This window comes from Melanotaenia boesemani, chromosome 21 (assembly GCF_017639745.1).
Source record: "Melanotaenia boesemani isolate fMelBoe1 chromosome 21, fMelBoe1.pri, whole genome shotgun sequence".
Lineage (NCBI taxonomy): Eukaryota > Metazoa > Chordata > Actinopteri > Atheriniformes > Melanotaeniidae > Melanotaenia > Melanotaenia boesemani.
In genome coordinates this window covers 26378501-26400148 of record NC_055702.1, presented here as the reverse complement: position 1 = coordinate 26400148, position 21648 = coordinate 26378501, and the positions used below count along the sequence as shown (strand labels likewise).

General features: G+C 40.4%; 1 protein-coding gene across 3 annotated transcripts in view; it reads left to right on the top strand.

Annotated features, from left to right (window-relative positions):
* Positions 1-21648, top strand: part of LOC121632524 (dynein heavy chain 9, axonemal-like) — a 198150-nt gene that overhangs the window by 95408 nt on the left and 81094 nt on the right. For all 3 annotated transcript variants that reach the window (XM_041974102.1, XM_041974103.1, XM_041974104.1), the window contains 7 exons: positions 5101-5262; positions 6142-6338; positions 8860-9022; positions 9220-9343; positions 12405-12547; positions 15455-15616; positions 15787-16020. In XM_041974102.1, the coding sequence (XP_041830036.1) occupies positions 5101-5262; positions 6142-6338; positions 8860-9022; positions 9220-9343; positions 12405-12547; positions 15455-15616; positions 15787-16020 (1185 nt within the window). The remainder of the gene's footprint in view (positions 1-5100; positions 5263-6141; positions 6339-8859; positions 9023-9219; positions 9344-12404; positions 12548-15454; positions 15617-15786; positions 16021-21648) is intronic.

Sequence of the window (21648 nt, the reverse complement as noted above, 5' to 3'; positions counted from 1 at the left end):
AAAAGGTACAGAGTTACACAATTTCAAGACTTACAGGTTTCAGCATTTTCTACTAAGATAAGGTATAGAGAGTCAGGGACACAGTGACTATTTCTTCTTATCATGGTTCAGCCTTGATTCCCAAACACACACATATTGACTAAAATGCAGCTGAATACATTTTCTGCTTCTTAATTATTAAAATACACACTGGTACAAAGTAGATACAAAGTAAATACTAAGTTAATTTCTTGAACTAATAAATGATTAGGTCAAAGTATAATATTGAATAATTATCAATCATGATCAAGTATAATGAAAATAATGATAAACCTTTTAAATTTTCCTTACACGGTGCTGCCATGTTCCCATCAGGAAACAAGGCGGTGAACTTGTGCAACCCTTCCAAACAAGCCATGCTTGTTCAGTCTTTTTCTAGTTGTTCTGTCATGAACGTGAACATTTAACATGTAACTGAGGCCTGGAGAGTCTGAGCTTTTAGGTTTGTCACAGCTTCTCTAAGCATTGCACAGTCTGAACTTGGGCTGAACCTGTTGGGATGCCCTCTGGGAAGACTGGGAGCTGTGCTCACTGTTTTCCACTTCTGAATTTAATTCAGTCCAGCTTTATTTGTATAGCACCAATTGACAACAAAGTCATCTCAAAGAACTTTAATGATAGTTCTGAATAATTTTTTTTTATCTGTAGATGATAGACTCTAAAAAGTTTGGAAATATTTTATAATCCTTCTAAAAGCCCAGCTTGTGCTTTCATAGAGGTCCTCACCATGAAGATGATGAGTTAATGAAGACCTGACTGCTGCTTAAAATTCTGCCTTTTGTAACTTTGAAAAGCTTCATTGTGTTTCTAAAAATGATTCAGGTGTGTGAACAATGAAGTAAAAAGCTGGACAAGGTTGTCCAAACTCTGGCACCTCGCCTTTTAAATCCCAGCCATTATCCGGTCATCTTAAGAGAAATTCCAGATGGTGTTGGGCCATTCAACAAGCTCTTCAGCCCACTGCAAGGCTCTAGTTGCAGCTTTGAGAATTAAAGCCTTCTTAGCAACCGGAAGCCTGAGCTCTGACGACCTCTGCGCTTACCTTTCAGACACACGCCACTGCCTTCAAACAGTGGTGACTTTTTCTGTGCCACAAGACTTTGAAGTTGGTGTTTGAAGAACGCATTCTGCCTGCTTTGACAAAGTCTTTGTGTTTTCTTTAATTGCCCTGGACAGTCAGAGTGGACATTCAAAAAAATACAGAGAGGAAACAATGTCAGAGCTGTCTTCCTGTTCCTCTCTACTCAGAGAGAATGTACAGAAAGCTAGAGAAGGGACTCATGGAGGTTGTTTGAAGTTTTTTCCACCCACGTGGTCACATCCTGGCGCTCGCACCTCAGGACAGAAGTTCCCAGTGTCTGAGCTCCCAGCTCTGCCTCGGCTGTAATTCCCCATATGAACCTCCACACATCCACACGTTCAGATGTTGGAACGTATTTGGTGTGACAGTTCAAACGCTTCCTCTAATTTCGAGCGCGAGGCCTAAACGGTTGTCAGTCAGTGTTTTCTGGCTTGATGTTCCAGAAGTTTGCCTCAGCTGAAATAATTGGGGGACTTTTTGTGATTCACTTTGCTTTTTTTCCACTTTAGAAGTTGAAGATGTAGCCAAAGGAAAGTGTCTCATTATGATAAACTCTAATGAGCCAGAAAGCTGAGCTCAGAGGCTCTGCATGAGCTTGCAGCAGTCTTTGTAAAGCTGTTATTAAATGTGACAAAGGAAGAAGGTTTGCAAAACAATCAAAACTGCTTTTTTTTAGTATTGTTATTTGCATATATATTTGTCAGGTTGTGGGCTGCTAATGCCTGCATTTTCATTTCTCTACTTTGTTTCCTGGCTTTCTTATATTTATCCTTCAAATCTGTACTTTAAGTGCTGTAGATGATCAATGTGGCCCATTGAAAGTGACGTACAGAAGCTAAATTCCACTAATAAGACGAGACAAACAGTTTGGCATCCAACAGGGAACATTGTCAAAGAACCCTGTTTGCCAATGTTCGTTCGCTGCCATGACCGGCGGGCGTATCCATAGGCCTGTCTTCTGCGTGTCAGCCTAAATGAGCTCCTCGACGCTGGAGACACTGGAGAAGATGGTGGGAGGGGAGGAGATAGATGGAGTGAACAAGGAGGACAGAAGAGTACATGAGACTCATGGTGCAATGAGACCAAATCCAAACTGTACTGACTGCTCAATATGTCTGTGAGATGCTCGGTGGATAGTCAGCTGGGTGCATTTGTTAGTGAGGGAGGAAAATTGTTTGGGAGTTTAGAGCAGCTGTCAGGCTACAAGGAGAGCGAGTCCACCACAGACAGACCGACAGACGGATACATACCGACAAGCAGAGCTCTAATCTCTCTCTTCTGAGTTGAACAAAGCAATGAAAGATGAGGGACAGGAAGGATGAGATTGCCTGCCAAAAGTCAGCAGGATGGAAGGAAAACAAACTTTTTCTATTCTGTTAGCACTTTGCTGTTTTAGCTGAGCTTTACTGTTATATAGAGAGCCATATGGTGTTGTTGTTTATAAACAATAAAAACAAGAGTATCATGATTGACACCATTAAGCAATAAAATGAAGCAGAGCATCATTTCCACACACCTCATAGTCCATAAATCCATACATCCACATCTATAACACACATCACACCTGCACAGTTATGACCGATTGTCATGTTCAGCTGATTCTGATAGGAAGGCAGATCGGGTTCAGCTGGCTTCACCCCTCCAGAGATGATCTCTGTTGATTAGAATAGCTTCTGGGGCTGGAAACACACAACATCTGCTTGCCTCTGCCTCCTGGGTGACATCGCACAGAGGGGAGCGAGCGGCGCTTGGGTGCCTCACCCTCCCCTCCCTCATCCAATATGGCACCTGTCATGTGATGCACCTAGACTGAATTCCGCCTGAATGCATCACCCTCACCCCCGTGGGAAAACCACGTCACACGGCCCTCTTGAAAAACACGTTGATCATCAGTCATCCACTTAACGCTGAACTGCTCTCCATCATGGTTTGTTACTTTAAGATGGCAGAAGAAGAAAAGGAAGAGTCAAAAACATTCATGCTAGCCAGGTGGTTTGTTATGTTGGTCAGATAAGTCATCACTTTATTCTCCACTGAAACATGTCCAGTTACTGGATGGATTTCCATCAACTGCATTCATGTTTTATAGAAGATGAATCCTGGAGACATCCTGGTTTGCTCCTGGACTTTTCCACTATTGCAATAGAATTATTACGTATTTTCACAAAACTTTTCACACACTTTACAGGTTTTTTTTTTTTTTTATTTACTCATGAAGCAACGTTTGTGTTGACTGTTTTAGAGCCAGCAGGCTGCATAAGGCTGCCAGATGATGGCACTAAGTAGGTTATTTTAAAACTGATTCTCATGACACTAAGTCACCAATCTCATTTATATCCCCCTACCCTTATGAGCACCTGATGAATTTCACTGAGATGTTATGTAACGTGATTTATCAGAATTGTATAGATTAAACTAGATAGACTTAACGTGTAAAACAGCGAGCGCCCACAGAAGGTGGAAGTTGTTGTTGAACCAGAAACCATCAATCCATGTGCTCCATATCTACGGAAACAGTTCCTGAACACATCAAATCAATTTCATTTTCTTGATGAGAATATGAAAAGAAAGCAAACGTTTGATTACGGATGTATTAATCATGATGATCAAACACAGTTTTGGACACGTAGTCAACACCGTGTCCAGAAAGAACTTCCAGGTCACGGGGCTTGTCTCAGACAAATAAAACTTCAATTTTACATTTTTTTCCAATTTTTGTTCAGTAATTGAGAATTGGATAAACAGGTTTTTTTTGTTTGTTTGTTGTTTTGTTTTTGTTTTTGTTCATTATTAAGGAAACAAAGCTAAAAAAAAAAGAAAGATTTTTTTTCATTTTTCATTTTGAAGGAAAAACAAAAAAGAAAACTTCATGAAAGCACACAGACCGTGTTTGACTTGACAGTAATGGTAATGACATAAAATAAAAATGAAATAAATATTTCTTTCACCCTTTAAGGCAGGGGTGTCAAGCTCCGGTCCTTGAAGGCCACTATCATGCAGGTTTTAGTTGTTTCCCTACTCCAACACACCTGAATCAAATCAAATGAATCCACCATCTTCTTGTCAACTCTCAACAATGACCCACTAATTTTGTCAGGTGTGTTGGAGCAGGGAAACAACAAAAGCCATATAGATAGCGGCCCTCAAGGACCAGAGTTTGACACCCCTACTTTAAGGGGAAAATAATAACAGTATTTAAGTGGAAATAAAGTTTAAAAAAAAGCTTGATTAATCCATGAATGGAAGGTAGAATAATGAGAAATAACTAAACATTAGTAGATAGTAATCATGTTAAACATATTGAATGACAGACATTAAAAAAAAAACATTTAACCTCGAAGGGCGAAATTAAGATGGCGTACATCAAGATGCAGCCAGTCTCCATCCCAACTTCTGCAGACTTCAAGCCATCATCCAGTTTTTAAATTGTGCTGATAGATCAGTAACACCGGAGTTATGAAAAAAAAAAAAAAACAACGTACGTTTTCTTTTTGTTAACGTTACATTTGGTGCAGGAAGAAAAGGTAGAAACTTTTTTTGACATTTTAAGTAAAGTGCTCACAAGTAAGGGTTTAAAAGCCTAAAAAAACCCTGAACAACCTCTTTCCTCTTTTTTATTGGTGGAAAAATCGACCATTAAAAGAACTGTATGACAACATGACATATGCTTAGGGACAGGGGAAGTTGTGACCAAAATCCACCAAAAAAACATTGAGGTGCTGCCTCCTGGTGGACAGGAGGACTAACACACCCGTCCCACCTGTGACGGCCTCTCTGTCTTGTGGTGGACAGGAACTGGTTTTTTACGGTATCTTATAGTAATAACTGATTGTTTTGTTAATTGTAAACTGCTTGAGACATTTGCTACATTTTGATGTGAATAGCTGTTCATAACTTTTTCAACTGTTTATATTTGCATCAAAATGTTTCGGTTACCATGTTTATGATTTTCATGCCCTCTTTTGCCTCTTTCTGCTCAGGGCATTCTCTTCTGTACCGCTGAGTGTCTAAAAGCCCCCACAGACCTGCTGAAAATCTACCTGCATGAGTCCGAGCGGGTCTACAGAGACAAGCTGGTGGAGGAGCAGGACATCCAGGTCTTTGATAAGCTGCAGGCGGACGTGGTGAAAAAGTTCTACGAGGTGAGAGTTTTCTAAAGTTCAGCCAAGGAAGACAAGAGTGGGAGGCTGGAAGACAGGGAGGGAGATGGAGGGAAGGAGGGTGAATCATTAGGCTGCCTGCTCTCTGTCTGGACCTGGACATCAGTGACCAACACAGCGAGGAGAAAGAGGAGAGTTAGGGGGAGAAAAGAGGGCAGAGGGCCTGCACAGAGCTGGGGGAGAATATTAATCAGCGTGTTTGGGGGGTCTGCCTGTCAGGGTCTGCACTGTCAGGCCAGCAAATTGGAAAACATTTTAATGGTTTCCTGTCCGCTGCTTCCTCTCCATCTTCTCTGGCTCTGTCACATGCACACAAGTGAAGAACCCGACAAGTGCACGCTCATAGACAGAGGAAGAAAAGAGGAGATGATGCTCTCCTCTTCGATGTATTATTAACTGCTCGCATCTAACGCGAACTCATGACAATTGCCCCAGGGCCGCAGAGCAATATGCTGCATGTCTTCATGCTATTTTTACACGCAAACAAGGTCTGTGGAGACTTCTGAACTGTAAGAAAGTTCACTTGATACTATGAAAATGAAAGTAGCATCAGCTCATGATAGAGAAGTGGAAAAAAGAGAGAACTTCCTCTTCACTTCACTTCATCCATCCCTAAGAGGCAACCCAAATGTACAGTGAAATATTTGGGGCCTTATAGTTGCCAGGGCCAAAATGAACTAGGTCACCCTCTGCACAGCTGAGATATTCAGCTGTGTCCCCGTCCACACTGTTTAAGCCTCAGAGTAACATCATGCTGGCAGGGGTAGTGTGTTGGTCTTGATGTTTACTGCTCTTCATGTGTGTGTGTGTGTGTGTGTGTGTGTGTGTATGTGTGTGTGTGTGTGTGTGTCCCTATCCGAGGACACGGAGGAGACTCTGGAGCAGACCAGGAGGCTGAACCTGTACTGCCACTTTGCCTGTGGGGTGGGGGAGGCCAGGTACATGGCTGCAGAGTCCTGGAGCAGCCTCCACAAAACCTTGCTGGAAGTGTTGGACGGCTACAATGAGGTCAACGCTACCCTGAACCTGGTGCTGTTTGAGGACGCCATGGCTCACATGTGAGTTGTGGTTAGAACCGGGACAGAGAAGAAAGAAAAAAGGAAAATTTAGGATTAACACTTCTATTCCAGAGGAGATGAAAACCAGAACTCCTGCATTCAGCATACTGTAAAAGTCTAAAACCAAATGCACCACATGTTACCAACAACTGCAGTATGTTGTTACCACAGAGCTCCATTGTTTCCCAGAAACTATTCAAATCATGTCAACAAGCATCAGTGTTGTAGTCACTGACACGTTTCTTTATTCCAACAAACACACGTCTAACAAAGTTTATTTCAACCCAGTTTTACACATGGTTGCTCTCATTCCTTCTCTTCAAGTAAAGTTAAAGTGAAAAAATCTGCAGAAATCAGCTGTTTCTATTTATTTGAATGAAAATGAAAGCATATATTCATCATGGCTGCCGGCAGGTCACTGCAGCAGCGATCTTTCCATTGATTTGCTGATAAAGTACAGTGATGTGATGTTAGGAAGAATACTGAAATTTAAAGGCATCTTTGATCATTTCAGAGGTGCTGTGCTGTCAGACTTCACGTTTCATGTAAAAGGAAAAAAATTAAAAAAACTATGCAGATAAAAAACAAAAGAAGTTGGGCCTCATAGATGATATTCTAAAGGTAATGTTAAAGAATAAATAAGGACGAAAATAAAACAATTAAATCAACAATGTTTTGAAAAGGTCCTTTAGACTCTTTTATTTTCAACAACAGTGGCAAGAAGGATGTCTGGAAAATGCTCGATATTAACTTAGAATCTCTTATAATAGACTATAATTCTGTTAGGATAACTTTTTAAAATAAAAACATAACATAAAAACAAACAAATGAACAATAAAGTGCAGGTTCATCCACGATCTAAAAAGGTAAAAAAGGGGAATAAAGTCAGTCTTTAAGATGAAAGAAATAAAACCAGTCTAAGGAGAAAATACGGCATTAATAACAATAAAAACACATAAAATGTTTGATAAGTCTTATAATAATCATCATAATCATTGCTGTTATTTTGTAATTGTTATTGTTAAACATGATAATGTAAAAAAGGAAGAACTAGAAAAGCTCTGTGTATGGAAGGAAAATGAGAAAATAATAACTTATAATCTGTAAACTCTTATTAATCTTTTTCTAATATTAAAATAGTGCAAAATAGGATAGAAATGGGAAAAATAATCAACTAAAAACTAGTTTGGAATGTGAATGGAAAGAAAATGACAAAATAACGAGATATTAAGTCTAATAAGAAGAAGAGTGAGAAAAATAGGAATTAAAATGAGATATCAGATGATTATTTGTGGCATCAAATAACGAAATATTACATCTTTATGTTTCTGTGACAAAAAGAGGATGTTTGATTTTTAAAAAAACAAAGTCTGTATCACTCAGAAATGTAGTCAATATAACAGAAGTATTGGGACACCCCTATAAATTCTTAACCCTTTGAGCCCTGTGCCCATTTTTAGGCCTCTGCTCCAAAGTTGCCCACTGAGTGCATCTCTGCAACCACAAGGTCAATTTGAATACTTCTGGAGTCAAAATGCAGGGAAGACTTGTGAGATTTATTAAGATGTGTAAATATCAGAATGTTGCAGAATAAGTTAAGATGACACAAAAGGGTCTGCCTAAAGCACAAAGTATAAAAAAGGAAATCTCTTTGAAAAATGCAGCTGCAGCTCTAAACTTCCATCCAGTCATAGTTAAATATCTGGGCATCATCTCTGCAAAGGCCGCATCTGATAAAGTAAAGTCGAACTAAATTAGAAATGTTTCAGTGCAGGTGCAGGTAAGGTCTCTGAAATGGACATTTTGGTACACTTTGGCACCCACTGCTCTCAGCATTGTCATCATCAGGGTTTTACAGGTTATATTCCGGTGTTCTGGTCCTTAAAGCTGAGGATGAGTGAATTTGGTGTGACCTCAACCTGAGAACACATTTGGGATGGGTTAGAGCAAAGACTGTAAGCCAGGCCTTATCATGCCACGTCCGAACCTGACTTCACAAATGCACTACTGGAAACATGTCCTCCTAAACTTTATGAAAGAGTTGAAGCTGTTGTAGCTGAGGAGGGCGGACCAACTCCATATTAAACCCTACAACTTAACAATGAGTAATCTGTAGGGTTGTAGTGTACAATGAGTTATTTAAGTGTTTCCACAGACTTCTAATGATGCAGAAATTTCTCTGCAAACAAATGAAGGACTCAGACATGCCTTGATACGCAGCTGCTAAACTGTGTAAAGCTGCATTGGTATTTTCCTCAGCTACAAGAGTGACAATGAAATCAGTTTCTCTGTTTGAAACTAAAACTCAGGAACAATCCCGTCATAGAGTTCGGTGAAATTCTGAGTGATGTTTCTTTATTTTCTGACACACATAGAAGATTCCTGTTTGTGTGTCTTGAGCTGTTTTGTCGTATGAGTCACAAACCTTCTCCCCCCACCTTTTATTTTTTTCATCTCACCCGATTCCTCCCTCACACCTCTCATTCCTCCCTCCCCCGGCTGTCTGCTCCTCCACACGTAGCTGCCGAATAAACCGAATCTTGGAGTCTCCGCGTGGCAACGCACTGCTGGTTGGAGTGGGCGGCAGCGGCAAGCAGAGTCTGACCCGACTGGCTGCCTTTATCTCCAGTCTGGAGGTTTTTCAGATCACCTTGAGGAAAGGCTACGGCATCACTGAGCTAAAGGTTAGAGGAGGAAGCTACATGGTGAAAACATCCATCTGAGGAACTCAGTCTTAAATTAAAAGATCCTCAGAGACAAATAAGATTTCTAATTGAATAGTGATATATTTCAAAGTAAAGTTATGGTAACCCACACAGTATTGTCATGACAACACATCTGTCAGGCATCACCTCTTAGTCCAGTCTCATGTGTCACCCAGAGTGACCTGGCGTCCCTCTACGTCAAAGCTGGCGTGAAGAATATCGGCACGGTGTTCCTGATGACTGACGGCCAGGTGGCGGATGAGACGTTCCTGGTTCTGGTCAACGATCTGCTGGCGTCAGGTAACAGCAGGACTTGCTAATTACTGCATGTCAGGTTTTTCAGAGAGAGAGAGGATATTCTGCGCTGCCATCTCTGCAGCATTACTCATCAGCTGTGAAGGCGGAGAGTCACGTCTGGATTTATGCTCAACGTTTTAAAACATGATAGGAAAGGAAGCAGAAGATTGTTCCATGATCCACATGTTCTAGATATTAATGCATTACATCACATTAAAGGTCTGTTTCCAATCTGAATGTTATAGTCAGAGATCAAATATTATCCCTAAAGTTACACAAACTACAGAAGCAGGGAGCGGCCATAATGGAAAATCATTTGATCGTCAACTTGAGATAACAAGTTAAGTATCTAAACTTGGCACTAAAAGGCTGATTAGTCACCGTCTATTATGTCGACAAAACACTGGTTTGTCTGTTGAATTAGGAGCATTTTCAATGCTGGAATTATTCAGAAGCTGTGTGACTTAACCAACTAATGCTCAGGTACAAGAAATGGACTTTCCTTCAGACAGCCTGAAAATGTTTTCTTCAGGTCACTTCAAAAGATTACCAGAAAGCCTGGCTGCTTGGAAACAAAATACAAAGAAATGATGGCTGGATCGAGCCTTTTTTACAGTACCGGACTTTAGAAAGTATCTAGAAGCCTCTGATTCTAGTCATTAAATGTGGAAAAGGCAGATTGATGGGAAAACTCTGATAATCGCACTCTGCTGGGTTTCCTATAATCACATGCTGATGTTGTCCTCACAGGCTGCTGCAGCCGCCAGCTACCAGTAAACATGCTAACAGATTGTTTTTTGGAAACTCGCCCTCTCCTTGCAGGCCGTTGCATCCCTCAAGAATCTCCCTTTCATCTGCTCTCATTAGGTTGCGAAATGACGACATCTCAATTCAACCAACTCAGAATCATTGTGAAATATGGAGGCATCCTTTCCCTTTATCTCTGTTTAGTTGCTTTATGTGGGCAAAATGGCTGCTGTTACGGTGGTCTAAGGTTTTTTTGCTCTTTTAACTTGCAAAGAGGGTGTCAACAGTCAAAATACCCATTCGTCATCCAACCTCATCTTTCTTAGAAAAAAAAGTAACGCAAATCAAGAGTAACACAAACATGTTAGCATTGCATATGCACTGTGAACACAAAAGAAGACTTAACCTCTGTAGTGTTAATATACATAAAAAGTGTTAAAATTATAGCTTTTTGTGATGTAAAAAAAAAAAAAGAAACCACATTAGATAATTAAAAAAAATAAAAATTTTAATAAGACCTTTAACCTGAGCAATTAAATTAAAAAGATAAGCTAATCTGTTAGGGGAAAGAATAGAAAATATAAATTTACAATATATTTCATATAGTTTGAATAAGTGTGGACACAACTAATACTTTTTATTCAATCCTAGCATTTAATCTTCCTGTATCCATGCCAGCCGTCAGTTTAAGAGACTCTGATTCACTCCAGATAAAGTTCAGGTATCCTTATAGGATCTTCCTGATATTTCCTGTTTCAGAATTCCTGGTTCACAGAAAGCTTCCAGATCACCATGAGACGTATCAGTATACATTTCTATTTGATTAAATGGCCATGGAAGCTGCCAAGAGTCCTGCAGCAGCACCTGAAGGAGCTGCAGGAAGTTTTAGAAGTTCTGGTTGTGTCCTACATGTGAAAACAACCTGCTGTATTCTCCGTCTGGACTGTGTGTGTAGGGTTGAAGATGGAAGCCTTTTCTGATCAAGAAAAACATCCCGACTACAGTCTGCAAAAAATACATAGTCTCATTAAAACATGCGAGAAAATGGTCTGAAGATACCAAGATTGAATCTTTTGGCCACAATTCCACAAGAGAAATTACTCTAGTAACAAACACCTCCATACCCACAGTGAAGCATGGTGGCAGCAGTATCATGTTGTGGGGTTTCTTTTCTTCAGCTGGAATTGGAGCTTTAGTCAGAGTGGAGGGAGTTCTGAACAGTACCTGACACCAGATTCACTTTTTTTGACCAAAACCTCCAGGTGTCACTGGATTTCACCTTTTAACAAGAGGATGAGCCCAAACTGACGTCCAGATCAACAAAAGAACGACTTCATTAGAAGAAAATGAAAGTCCTGGATGGGCTCTGTTAGAGTCCAGAAGCTAAATCCTGCTGATAATCTGGTGGGTGATGGGTATGGAGTGAGTTCCCAAAGAAAAGTGTGAAATATAACCAAGCCGAGAGGTTCCATGCAGATAGACTCCTACCAAGAAGACTGAATGCTTGGATTAAATCAAAATCTGACTCACCAAAGTTTTAGTTTAAGAGTGTCCACACTTATGCTAACAGTGTATTATACTTAAAAAAATCTAAGAGATTTGTATGTTTTTCTGTTTAACTGTTCAGGTTATAGATCACATTAAAGGAGGGGAAAGTTTGAACATGACTTATTGTGTTCTCATTTCTTAAAATAAATATCTGCTTCTATCCGCATCAAACACTCATTTCATGTCTGCTTCGCAGACACTTCTCAAAATGAGTGTTTGATCCTAAAATCTGCTCAGAGCCACATTTTTGTGTTGACATCTTGTTTTGAATCAAAGCTGATCCAACATGCACTGAAAGAAAATGGCTGTATGGTCTCGGTATCATGCTAGCTTACAGCTTTGTGAACCACTAGGATTATTTCTGAGCCTTCGTATCACCTGAGAGCGAGAAGCAGGAAGCAAAGATATTTTTTTAAAAGGAGTTCTTAATCACAAGCAGCTGAACTAGGATCAGACTGGTTGCTGATAATTTTTAGGCTCAAAATGCACACATACATATGCTCGTCTCCGGCTCCTGTGAGGCTGTGACTTAAATCATATCTCTGCATTAGCATAATTCCCTCTGTATGAACTCCTGCTGCCACTGCCTCTATTAACACTCCAAGATTTGATTTAAGAGTCTCGGTGCTCAGTGTTGGCTCAGATCCCAACCAGATAAGAAACTTCTTGAGTTGTCACACAAGTCTAGCTCACTTTGTGAAAAAAGTACACAGCGATGCCGCCTTGAAAGCGTCTCACTGTAATGTGATTAATTTTCTATCAATTCCAGGAGAGATTCCCGACCTGTTCCCAGACGATGAGGTGGAGAACATCATTGGCAGCGTGAGGCCAGAGGTCCGCGGCTCGGGACTGATGGATACGAGGGAAAACTGCTGGAAGTTCTTCATCGACCGTGTTCGCAGACAGCTCAAGGTGAAGCCCTCAGATAAGACAAAGACCTGCTGCTTCTTTGTTACTTTGAATTTCTCAAGGTATCTTACATACATACTTGTATTTCAGCGGTTTTCTTCTGGGGGAGAGTGTACCATTAATCTTTCTCCCAGAGCTGTGTCTATATTTGATCTCCTGCTTTTTTTAATATAGCAATAGCTTGCCACCTCACATTCTAATTTACTATTCCTAAATAAAAAAGAAAACCCTCGTACCCAGATAAACATCTGGCTTCGTGATGAAGCCTCTGCTGAGACAATTTTCTGTCCTGACACTTCCAGATGAACTTGAATACATCGGGAGGCGGCAGACGTCGTTATAAATCACCAGGAAGAGCAGAAAAGCCGCCGTTTAGCTGCAGATAATTTCACCAACGTGTAGCCGCTTTGTTCCCCCTAGGGGTGGAGAGATTCCAGAGGGCTGCTTATCCTGTCATTATTATAGTGTTCACCACCGCCACCACTCATATGCTCCCCCATCTCACTCCCAGCACAAGCCCCACTGGGTTATGAAGCGAATAAATAAGGAAGGCAATCCCACAGGGCTGTCTTCTAAAGAGTGGATTTCTGTTTGGTTTTTTTGTTTGCTTTTTGTCTGGATGGAAAAGACATTTTCTCAGAAATGCTGGCTAGCTTCATTCATGGCATGGAATTTGCTGAGAGTGTGTTTTAGCAAGTAACTTAGTGTGTTATACACAAGTTAGCACACAGAGTCTCAATTTAACATGCTCAGAAATGTTTTCTATTACTGGTTCCCAACTTGGAGGTAATGGTTTGATATTACAGCAGTACAGGAGTGTCCAAAGCTGGTCTTTGAGGGTTGCTGCCCCGCAGGTGTTTTATTCATGGGTTCCTATAATGAAGCACAGTATATTCACCTGGTATTTCAAGTTTTGCCTTGTCAACTTTGTTTTATTTAGAGCAATACTACTGAACTTTGGCAGATTTTCCCACTTTGGTGACCCCTAATGATGGCCCATTTATTCTCTCTGTACATACACACAGAGGAAGGTCTGTTTTAAATGTGCTCATACTCTCATGCTTCCTTTACTCTGGTAAACTTATCCAACACATCCACCAGAGGGCGGTTATGGGTTCACCTCTGAGTTCTGGTGTCAGTTTCAGACTAGGACAAACATGGTGATGAAGGAGGAGATCAGGATAACGTACATTTTTAGAAAGAGACATAAAAGAGGCAGTGCAGTAGACAGTGGTGGTCTGTGAAGCCATTAAATACGTTGCATTCTTCTTCTTTGTTCGTATTGCTGGTGGCACGTCAGTTATACTGCACAACACTGCCCCCACAGTTTCTGGTGCTACTGCTTCGTTTGGTGCATCTGGGTATGCATCCATAAGCGCTCTGAAAACAGACCAAATTATGTGTAGATATCACAGAAGAAGTGCGATAGATGCCATACTCCTCTTTAGGGGGCATAAATTCAGCATCAGTCTTGCATCCTGTCTCTTCTCTAAGATTCTTTTATCCAGTAAAAGTCATTCCGATATTGAATCTTGTCTTAATCTGTCTCTTTAGTTCTTGCTTTTTCAGTGTGGTTTCTCAGCCTTGGAACACTGTAGGACGATGATGGCTGCCGGAATGTAGTAAATGATTGTCAGTTTGGCATCAAAATGAGAAAGAAGTACAGAGTTTTGAGTTTAGAAAACGATGTAGTGTAGATCATTTCATAATTAAAAGGAGCAAATGATGTAAAAATTCTTGACAAGAATGTGTGGTTGCTTAGCACAGAGGTGGATTAATCATACCTTGGGTTTGTGTTGCAGCCAGGGCTCTAATGTAGGTAAAACACATTCTGTACAGCAGCTAAAGATAAAAATAGGACAGTTTCTACCACATAATGATCCTAAACAGACCTCAGAGGCAAATGATCGGTCAAGTAATTGTGTAAGAACTACTTTTGCGTTATTAAAGTGCAATAATCATTCAAAAGGGAGAAAAGATAGGCCTCTTTAATGAACCAGTCTATTTCTCAGGTTTTCCTGTAGCCATGTAGCTGGTTCGAACCCAGCCCGGAGAGCTCATGTCAAGGTGTCCCTGAGCAAGACACTGAACCCCTAACTGCTCCAGATTGTGTTTAGCGCGTTGCATGGCAGCTTCTGCCATCAGTGTGTGAGTGGGGGAAGGTGATGTATATTGTAAAGTGCTTTGGGTAAATACACTATATAAGTACAGACTATTGGCTGAATATTAGTTCTCATTTAACAGCTTACAGGCTGAATCTGCTCTGATGGACAGATGGAAATAAGGACGATGCATATTTTTGTGGTGATTTTAACAGAATTTAGACCCCACTTCTCCAACAAATTAAACACAAGTTGTTTCTATATGAAAGATTAAAAAGTCGTACCACCCGGCTTTAGTGTTTTCTTTGCTCCATCTCAACACTTAGACTGATTTACATTAAAGATAACAAATATTCTAAGAACTAAGGAGAGAAACCTTCAGTAAACTGTTTTTGAGCAGGGGTGCTTGGACTTTTGCATGCCTCTGTATGCAGCTGCTTCTTTCTCCTGAGTTGATTGATTAGCATCAGTAGTGTCTTTGGGTGTGCCTTCTGCTTGTTTGTTTCTTTGGTGTAATCATATCGAGCATCTGGCTGAGCCTCTCAAAGAGCCAGCTGTTAGTCTCCAGCAGTGAAAATCAGTCTGACATAGCCCACGGCTCAGAACACTCCTTTAACTCGCATGCTCGCTGGAAGCTTTATTTGCTTAATGATGGAGCTGCAAATAATTAATGCACAGTTCTTCATCACCCATTTCTGACCACTAAGGAGTGCTGATGTGAGCAGGCAGCGCTGGGTTTTACTGTGTATGTGTTTGTTTGTGACTTCAACGATGCACATCTGTCCCCACGTATGTGGTTGTCCTGCAGGTGGCTTTGTGCTTCTCTCCTGTGGGCAACAAACTGAGGGTCCGCAGCAGGAAGTTTCCTGCCGTGGTTAACTGTACGGCCATCGACTGGTTCCACGAGTGGCCTCAGGAGGCGTTGGAGTCGGTCAGCCTCAGATTCCTGCAGGAGGTGGAGAATATTGAAGTGAGAGCAGCTCGTCTTTTCATACGATCATGACTCAAATCACTAAAAGAGTGCTCACGCTGATAGTGTCACTTGATATTGATAAGAGCTGATATTCAGTTACAAGCTTGAGCTTCAGAAAATATTGCTCTTTGTTTGGTAACCAGTACTGTGACTTTTTATTCATGCAGCCTCCGGTGAAGGAATCAGTGAGCAAATTCATGGCTTATGTTCACACGAGTGTCAATCAAGCATCCAAAGAGTACCTGGCTAATGAGCGGCGCTACAACTACACCACACCCAAGTCATTTCTGGAGCAGATTAAGCTGTATCGCAGTCTGCTGGGCCAGAGGAGCAAAGAGCTCACCACCAAAATAGAGCGGCTGGAGAACGGCCTGCAGAAGCTCAGCAGCACCTCTGCTCAGGTACTGACATTCTCATGTTGTTTGTTTCATTCATGCAACTAATGAATTTTCCTATTTAAAAATTTGTACTCTGTGATTCCAAAGTTACATCCATAAAGTTTCATATCCTCAGTGATGTTGCTAGGCATGCGTACTCTGTCCCGGACACATTAAAATCTGAAAGGACACAGTAAACTCCCCATTGATACACACCGGAGACGCACTTAATTTTTCCCATTAAAAGAGGTGAAGACGTGACCTCTGTACACACAGATGATTGTTTAGCTGCTACCAAAACAACTAGTCACCGCAGATTTCATTTCAAGAAATAAAGATACGAACTTCCAGTCAGTAAACTCACGTTTCTACTCCTCGATGATGAGCTCATTCGTCTCAATGTTTTAACGTTTAGGGGAAGTGCTTTAATGAAATAAATAAAACGTTTTCCAGTAGTGGTAATGAATACTTTTATTTTGTTCGGCCCAGACGACGTCTGTGCACACAACCAGTGAGTCACATGATGATGTTTATGTTTTAAAATCAGCACTTTTATTAATCATTTATTTTGGTGCTACAGACACCATTTTGTTTTCATTTGAATTCTAGTAATTTACTTTGGTGCTATTTATGTTGCCACAAAAATGCTTTTTTATTTGAATTTTGTATTTCATGTGACTATGACAGCTTTTTGGAATTAACTTTTCAGATTTGAAATTTTATTTCTTTAATTTCATATACATACATGAACACAGACATGTCTGTAAATTATAACCATGTCAACCATATCACCACCAAAGGAGAGGAACACTACAATTTAAGAAAGAGAAGAATATAAGAAATAGAAAGAAATACTTTTCTTGTTTTTAATTGGGGACCCATTGAATTACTTAGGGACCCACTCAAATCGCCACCTGTGGGTCCTGGAGACTCATTACATTAAAAACCAATCAGCATCACTTTGTCCTTAATTTTATCCTTGAACCCAAAGCAAAATTATTTTAGCAGGGCTTCAAGCAGCAGACAGAATTTGCTAGAGTTTTGTAAAGATTCTGATGTTTTAATGTTTAAATGGTGAGACTCTAGTTTACTCTCATCCATTTTTATATCATTTTAACTGGAAACTTCTGTCCTGCATGTGAGGCATGTTACTGTTTTGCTAACGGGATGTTATAATCAGTAAAATCGCCAATTTGTCGACATAATTCTAAATGTTAGCACAACACTGACTCACATGCAGCTGCTTCTCCACCTACCAACTCCAAACAATCATCACGCAAGCTTGTGTAACTTCCTCTGTGTGTGTGTGTGTGTGTGTGTGTGTGTTTAGGATTCAGTTTCAGTGGTATCAGATGGTGTTTAGACAAAAGTATCGGGATTGGGATCGGCTGATGCCCTAAGGGGTACAACTGGTTGTGGAAATGCAAAAGAGATCAGAGTTTACCGAACCAAACTGCACCAAAACCATCCCATCCCCGGGCCAGATCCCTTGCTGGAAATGGGACTTGTGTGTATTCACATTGGACTGAGTGAATTAAATTAAGACTCAGAGGAGGTGTCACTTTGAAAGAAAGGATGAGACTACAGTCTAGGAAAAGTGAAGTGGGAGTGGCTGGTTCTGTAAGTGATGGACTGACCTGTGGGCAAAGACACCACTACCTCATTTTAGTAATGACCACAGCAGTCTGTCAACAGCAGGGAATTATGAAAGACATGTCTATGTATTCAAAGTGCACTTCTCACAGCAAAGAATTTCTTAGTCAAGACATTTTTTTTTTTTAGGTAAATGACACAATCAGCAGTTAATCACGATGTATTAATCTTGTCCTGTGTGTTGATCCCTAAAAGGAAGCGCCTGCACATACTTATGCAACAAACTCTCTGTTTTCAGCTTTCAGGGTTTCAAAGCTAACTTAGCTCTACAATAAACCCACACAGAGCTTGTTAAATATTGAAAGAGGGTTTGTGCAGGACACAAACCGTTAGTGATTCTAGGCAAAATAGCAGTAACTGAGTACAGCTGGTTTCAAGATGGATTTATTGCTTCCATTTCCTGTTTGTTCTGCGACTGCTGCTGCTTCCTCAAACATGTTGGGAAACAGGAGAGATCAGCAGGCCAAACTACAATAATTAACTCTGTTTTTATAACACTTAATGCAACTGTTCAATTCACCTCATGTACACGTGTCTTATTTTCCTTATCAACAGTTCCCTGAAACCGCTCACATAGGCAGTTGGAGAATGTTTTGCTCTTCTGTAATGGATCATTTCAGATCAGTGAACCGCAGACTGCAGAAAAAACAACACACTTTCATTTTTCTTATACTGGAATGGTTTTAAAGACATAGACTGGATTGACTGTTTTTAATAAAGTGCATGTAGTTCTGAGCAGCTTTATACCCAAAAACATCCCTCTGTCTTTACTGGAGGGATATAGATGGAAATGCAGTTTTAACCTGATCCAGAGTTGGAATAGCAACAGTAGGTAAAAAAAAAGACCCACAAATAAAATGTAACTTATATTTCAATGTTTTAACCTCTGTCTGTTGGGACTGTCATACCAACAACTGGATGGCCAGAACGAAGAAGCAATGGTAAGAATTCCCACAGCAGAAGTAGTTAATGGGAACATTATTCCACGCTTTAAAGCCATGAAAGCCATCTGCCTCTAGTTATTTCACACCTGAGTATTAAGCTGTGTCAATTGTGACGATAACCATTATATTTAAAGGTGTAATAATCAATACATGTTTCCTTGAATCTGTTGGAGCTGGAGCTCAGTTACAGTTTGAGCACAATCATGAAGAAAACCTGAGTCTTCTGATGTCCCACTTTTTATATCTACGTCAAACCCCATTTTAATTCCTGAGAGGCCTTTACGTAACAATGTACCAGTCTTTTACCTTCCCCAGAGTTCAGGTTACAGTCTGGGAGCTAATCTTTTTTTTTTTCCTCCATTTTTGGGTCCAGCTGTCTAATAGTTAGTATTTTTTCTAGTATTCTACATAATCTGTAGAGTCTCTCTCCTAGCAGACTAATAGATATTTGTTTGCATAAAACAGCACTGTTTCCATCAGACTATTTTTTTAAATTCTCTCTTATGAGTAATTTCAGATTATCTTTCACATTTTTCACAACTCCTTTATGAACTGTTGTGGTGATAAATGCCATTTTTAATATTGTGTTAGAAGATTTAAAAGCGAGTAATAATAGAAGAAGCTATAAGTGTCAAAGAGTATGTTGTCATATTACAGCCTAATGCTTCTGGTTCTGGTCACTGTGCATGCTTCAGATCCAGTCAAACAGTCATAATCTCATAAACCCAGATAAGCTTAAAGTTAGAGTCACTAGTTAGTATTTGAGAGCCAAAGAAGTCATTTAAAATGAACTGTGCCAATGACTGTAAATTTATTATGGTAATTTCAGCAGTATTTTGATTGAAGGGGAAAAGAAATGATTAGCTATTAGCATTTTCTAGCAACTGTGTAAAACGTGAAAACAGAATGCAACGATTTGCAAATTTCATTAACCCATATTTTATTCAGACACATTCACATCAGACATTAAAACTGAGACATTTCACCATGTGGTGGAACATATGAGCTGATGGTGAATCTGATCTGGAAAAAGTTGGAACAGAAGCAAGAAAGGGCTGGAAAAGTAACTGGTACAAATCAAAAACAACTGCATGATCATTTGACAACTAATCAGGTTAATTGGCAACAGGTCAGTGACATGACTGCGTATGAAAGGAGCATTTCAGAGAGGCAGGCTCTCAGACGGAAAGCTGGACAGAGGTTTACCAATCTGAGACAAACTGGCTCTAAAAGCTGTGGAACAGTTTCAGAAAAATGTTCCTCAATGTGAAATCCCACCATCTACAGTGTAATATCATCAAAAGATTCAGAGAATCAGGAGGAATCTCTGTGTGCACAGGACAAAACTGGATGCTGGTGATCTTCTGCATTTAAAGCAGACATGATTCTCTACTGGAAACCACTGCATGGACTCAGGAAGACTTCCAGAAACCACTGTCTGTGAACACAGTTCGCCCTGAAATCCACAAATGCAGATTAAAGCTCCATCATGCAAAGAAGAAGCCAGAAAATAAAACCAGAAACACCACAATCTTCTCTGGACCAAAGCTCATTTAAAATGCTCTGAGGCAAAATGAAAGCCTGGATGAAAATGTCAACTAGTTTCTGGAAAGCAAGGGTGGCGTGTCCTGCAGGCTAAAGAGGAGCGGGAGCATCCATGCAATTCAAGATTCAAACAACTTTATTTATCCCTGAAGGGTAATTTAGTTTACAGTCTACCAGATGGGTAACATTAAAAACAATCACAAACATAAACAAACATTCAGGCACTCTGTGAACGGCAATCAATGACCACGTAAGGAAGAGAAAAAGCAGCAAACACACAGGTCGCCATGCAGAGAGGACACAGCCATGCGGGGAATCTGTATTTGAGGTGATGATATCGGACATGTGACCATTTACAAACACCTGCTGAGTTTTGTCTGTTAAGAAGCTTAAAAGCAACAATAAAATCTTGTCTCGTAAATTTAAATAAGAAGCAAGCCCCTCAGCTAAAGTGTAAGGTTTCATCTTATTAAAAGCTGGTGAGAAGTCTGCAAATAGAAGTCTTGCATGTGAATTGGGTTTTTCCAGGTGCTTGAATAACTTGTCTAAGATAAAAATCTTAGCATCAGCCACACGTTTCCCAGCTTGGTAAGCAAATTAGAGTGATTCTAATTTCCCATCAGGTTGGGACACAATCGTCTCTTTCAGTTTCTTATTCAAGTTTTTCATCACCAGGGATGTTAGAGCAACTTGTCTTGTTTTCAATGGATCGGTTAAAAGTTGCATCTCTGATGGGATGGGGCTGCATTAGTGCCTATGGCGTGGGCAGCTTCCACATCTGTGAAGCTCCATCAATGCTGAAAAGTACATGGAGGTTTTAGAGCAACATCTGCTCCCATCCAGACAACGTCTCTTTCAGGGAAGACCTTGCAGATTTCAGCAAGATGATGCTGAACAACAACCTGCATCCATCACAGCAGCATGGCTTCACAGGAGAAGAGTCCGGCTGCTGAACTGGCCTGCCTGCAGTCCAGACCTTCCACCAGCACACAACATCTGGAGCATCGTGGAAGCAGAAATCCAGCAATCAAGGTCCAGGACTGTAGATCAGCTAGAATCCTGCATAAGACCAGAATGGGACAACATTCCTCTCCTAAAACTCCAGCAGCTGGTCTCCTCACTTCCCAGACGTTTATAGATAGATGTGAAAAGAAGAGGGGACGCTACACGATGCTGAACATCACCCTGGAACTACTTTTTACAGATATGTTGCTGTCATCAGATTCACTATCAGTTCATATTTTCCATGAAATGATAAAACGTCTCGGTTTCAACATCTGATATGCTGTTTATGTTCTACTGAGAATAAAATATGAGTTGATGAGATTTGTATATCATCGCATTTGGTTTTAATTTACACTTTACACAGCGTCCAAACTTTTTGAGAATTGGTCTTGTAGATGTTAGATGTGGAACAAGAAGTATTAGCAATACACTATTAGTTGCTTTGGTAAGAATTGGTAGTTATAGAAACCAGTAGTTGCCGTTGTAATGCATATAATGAGGTACA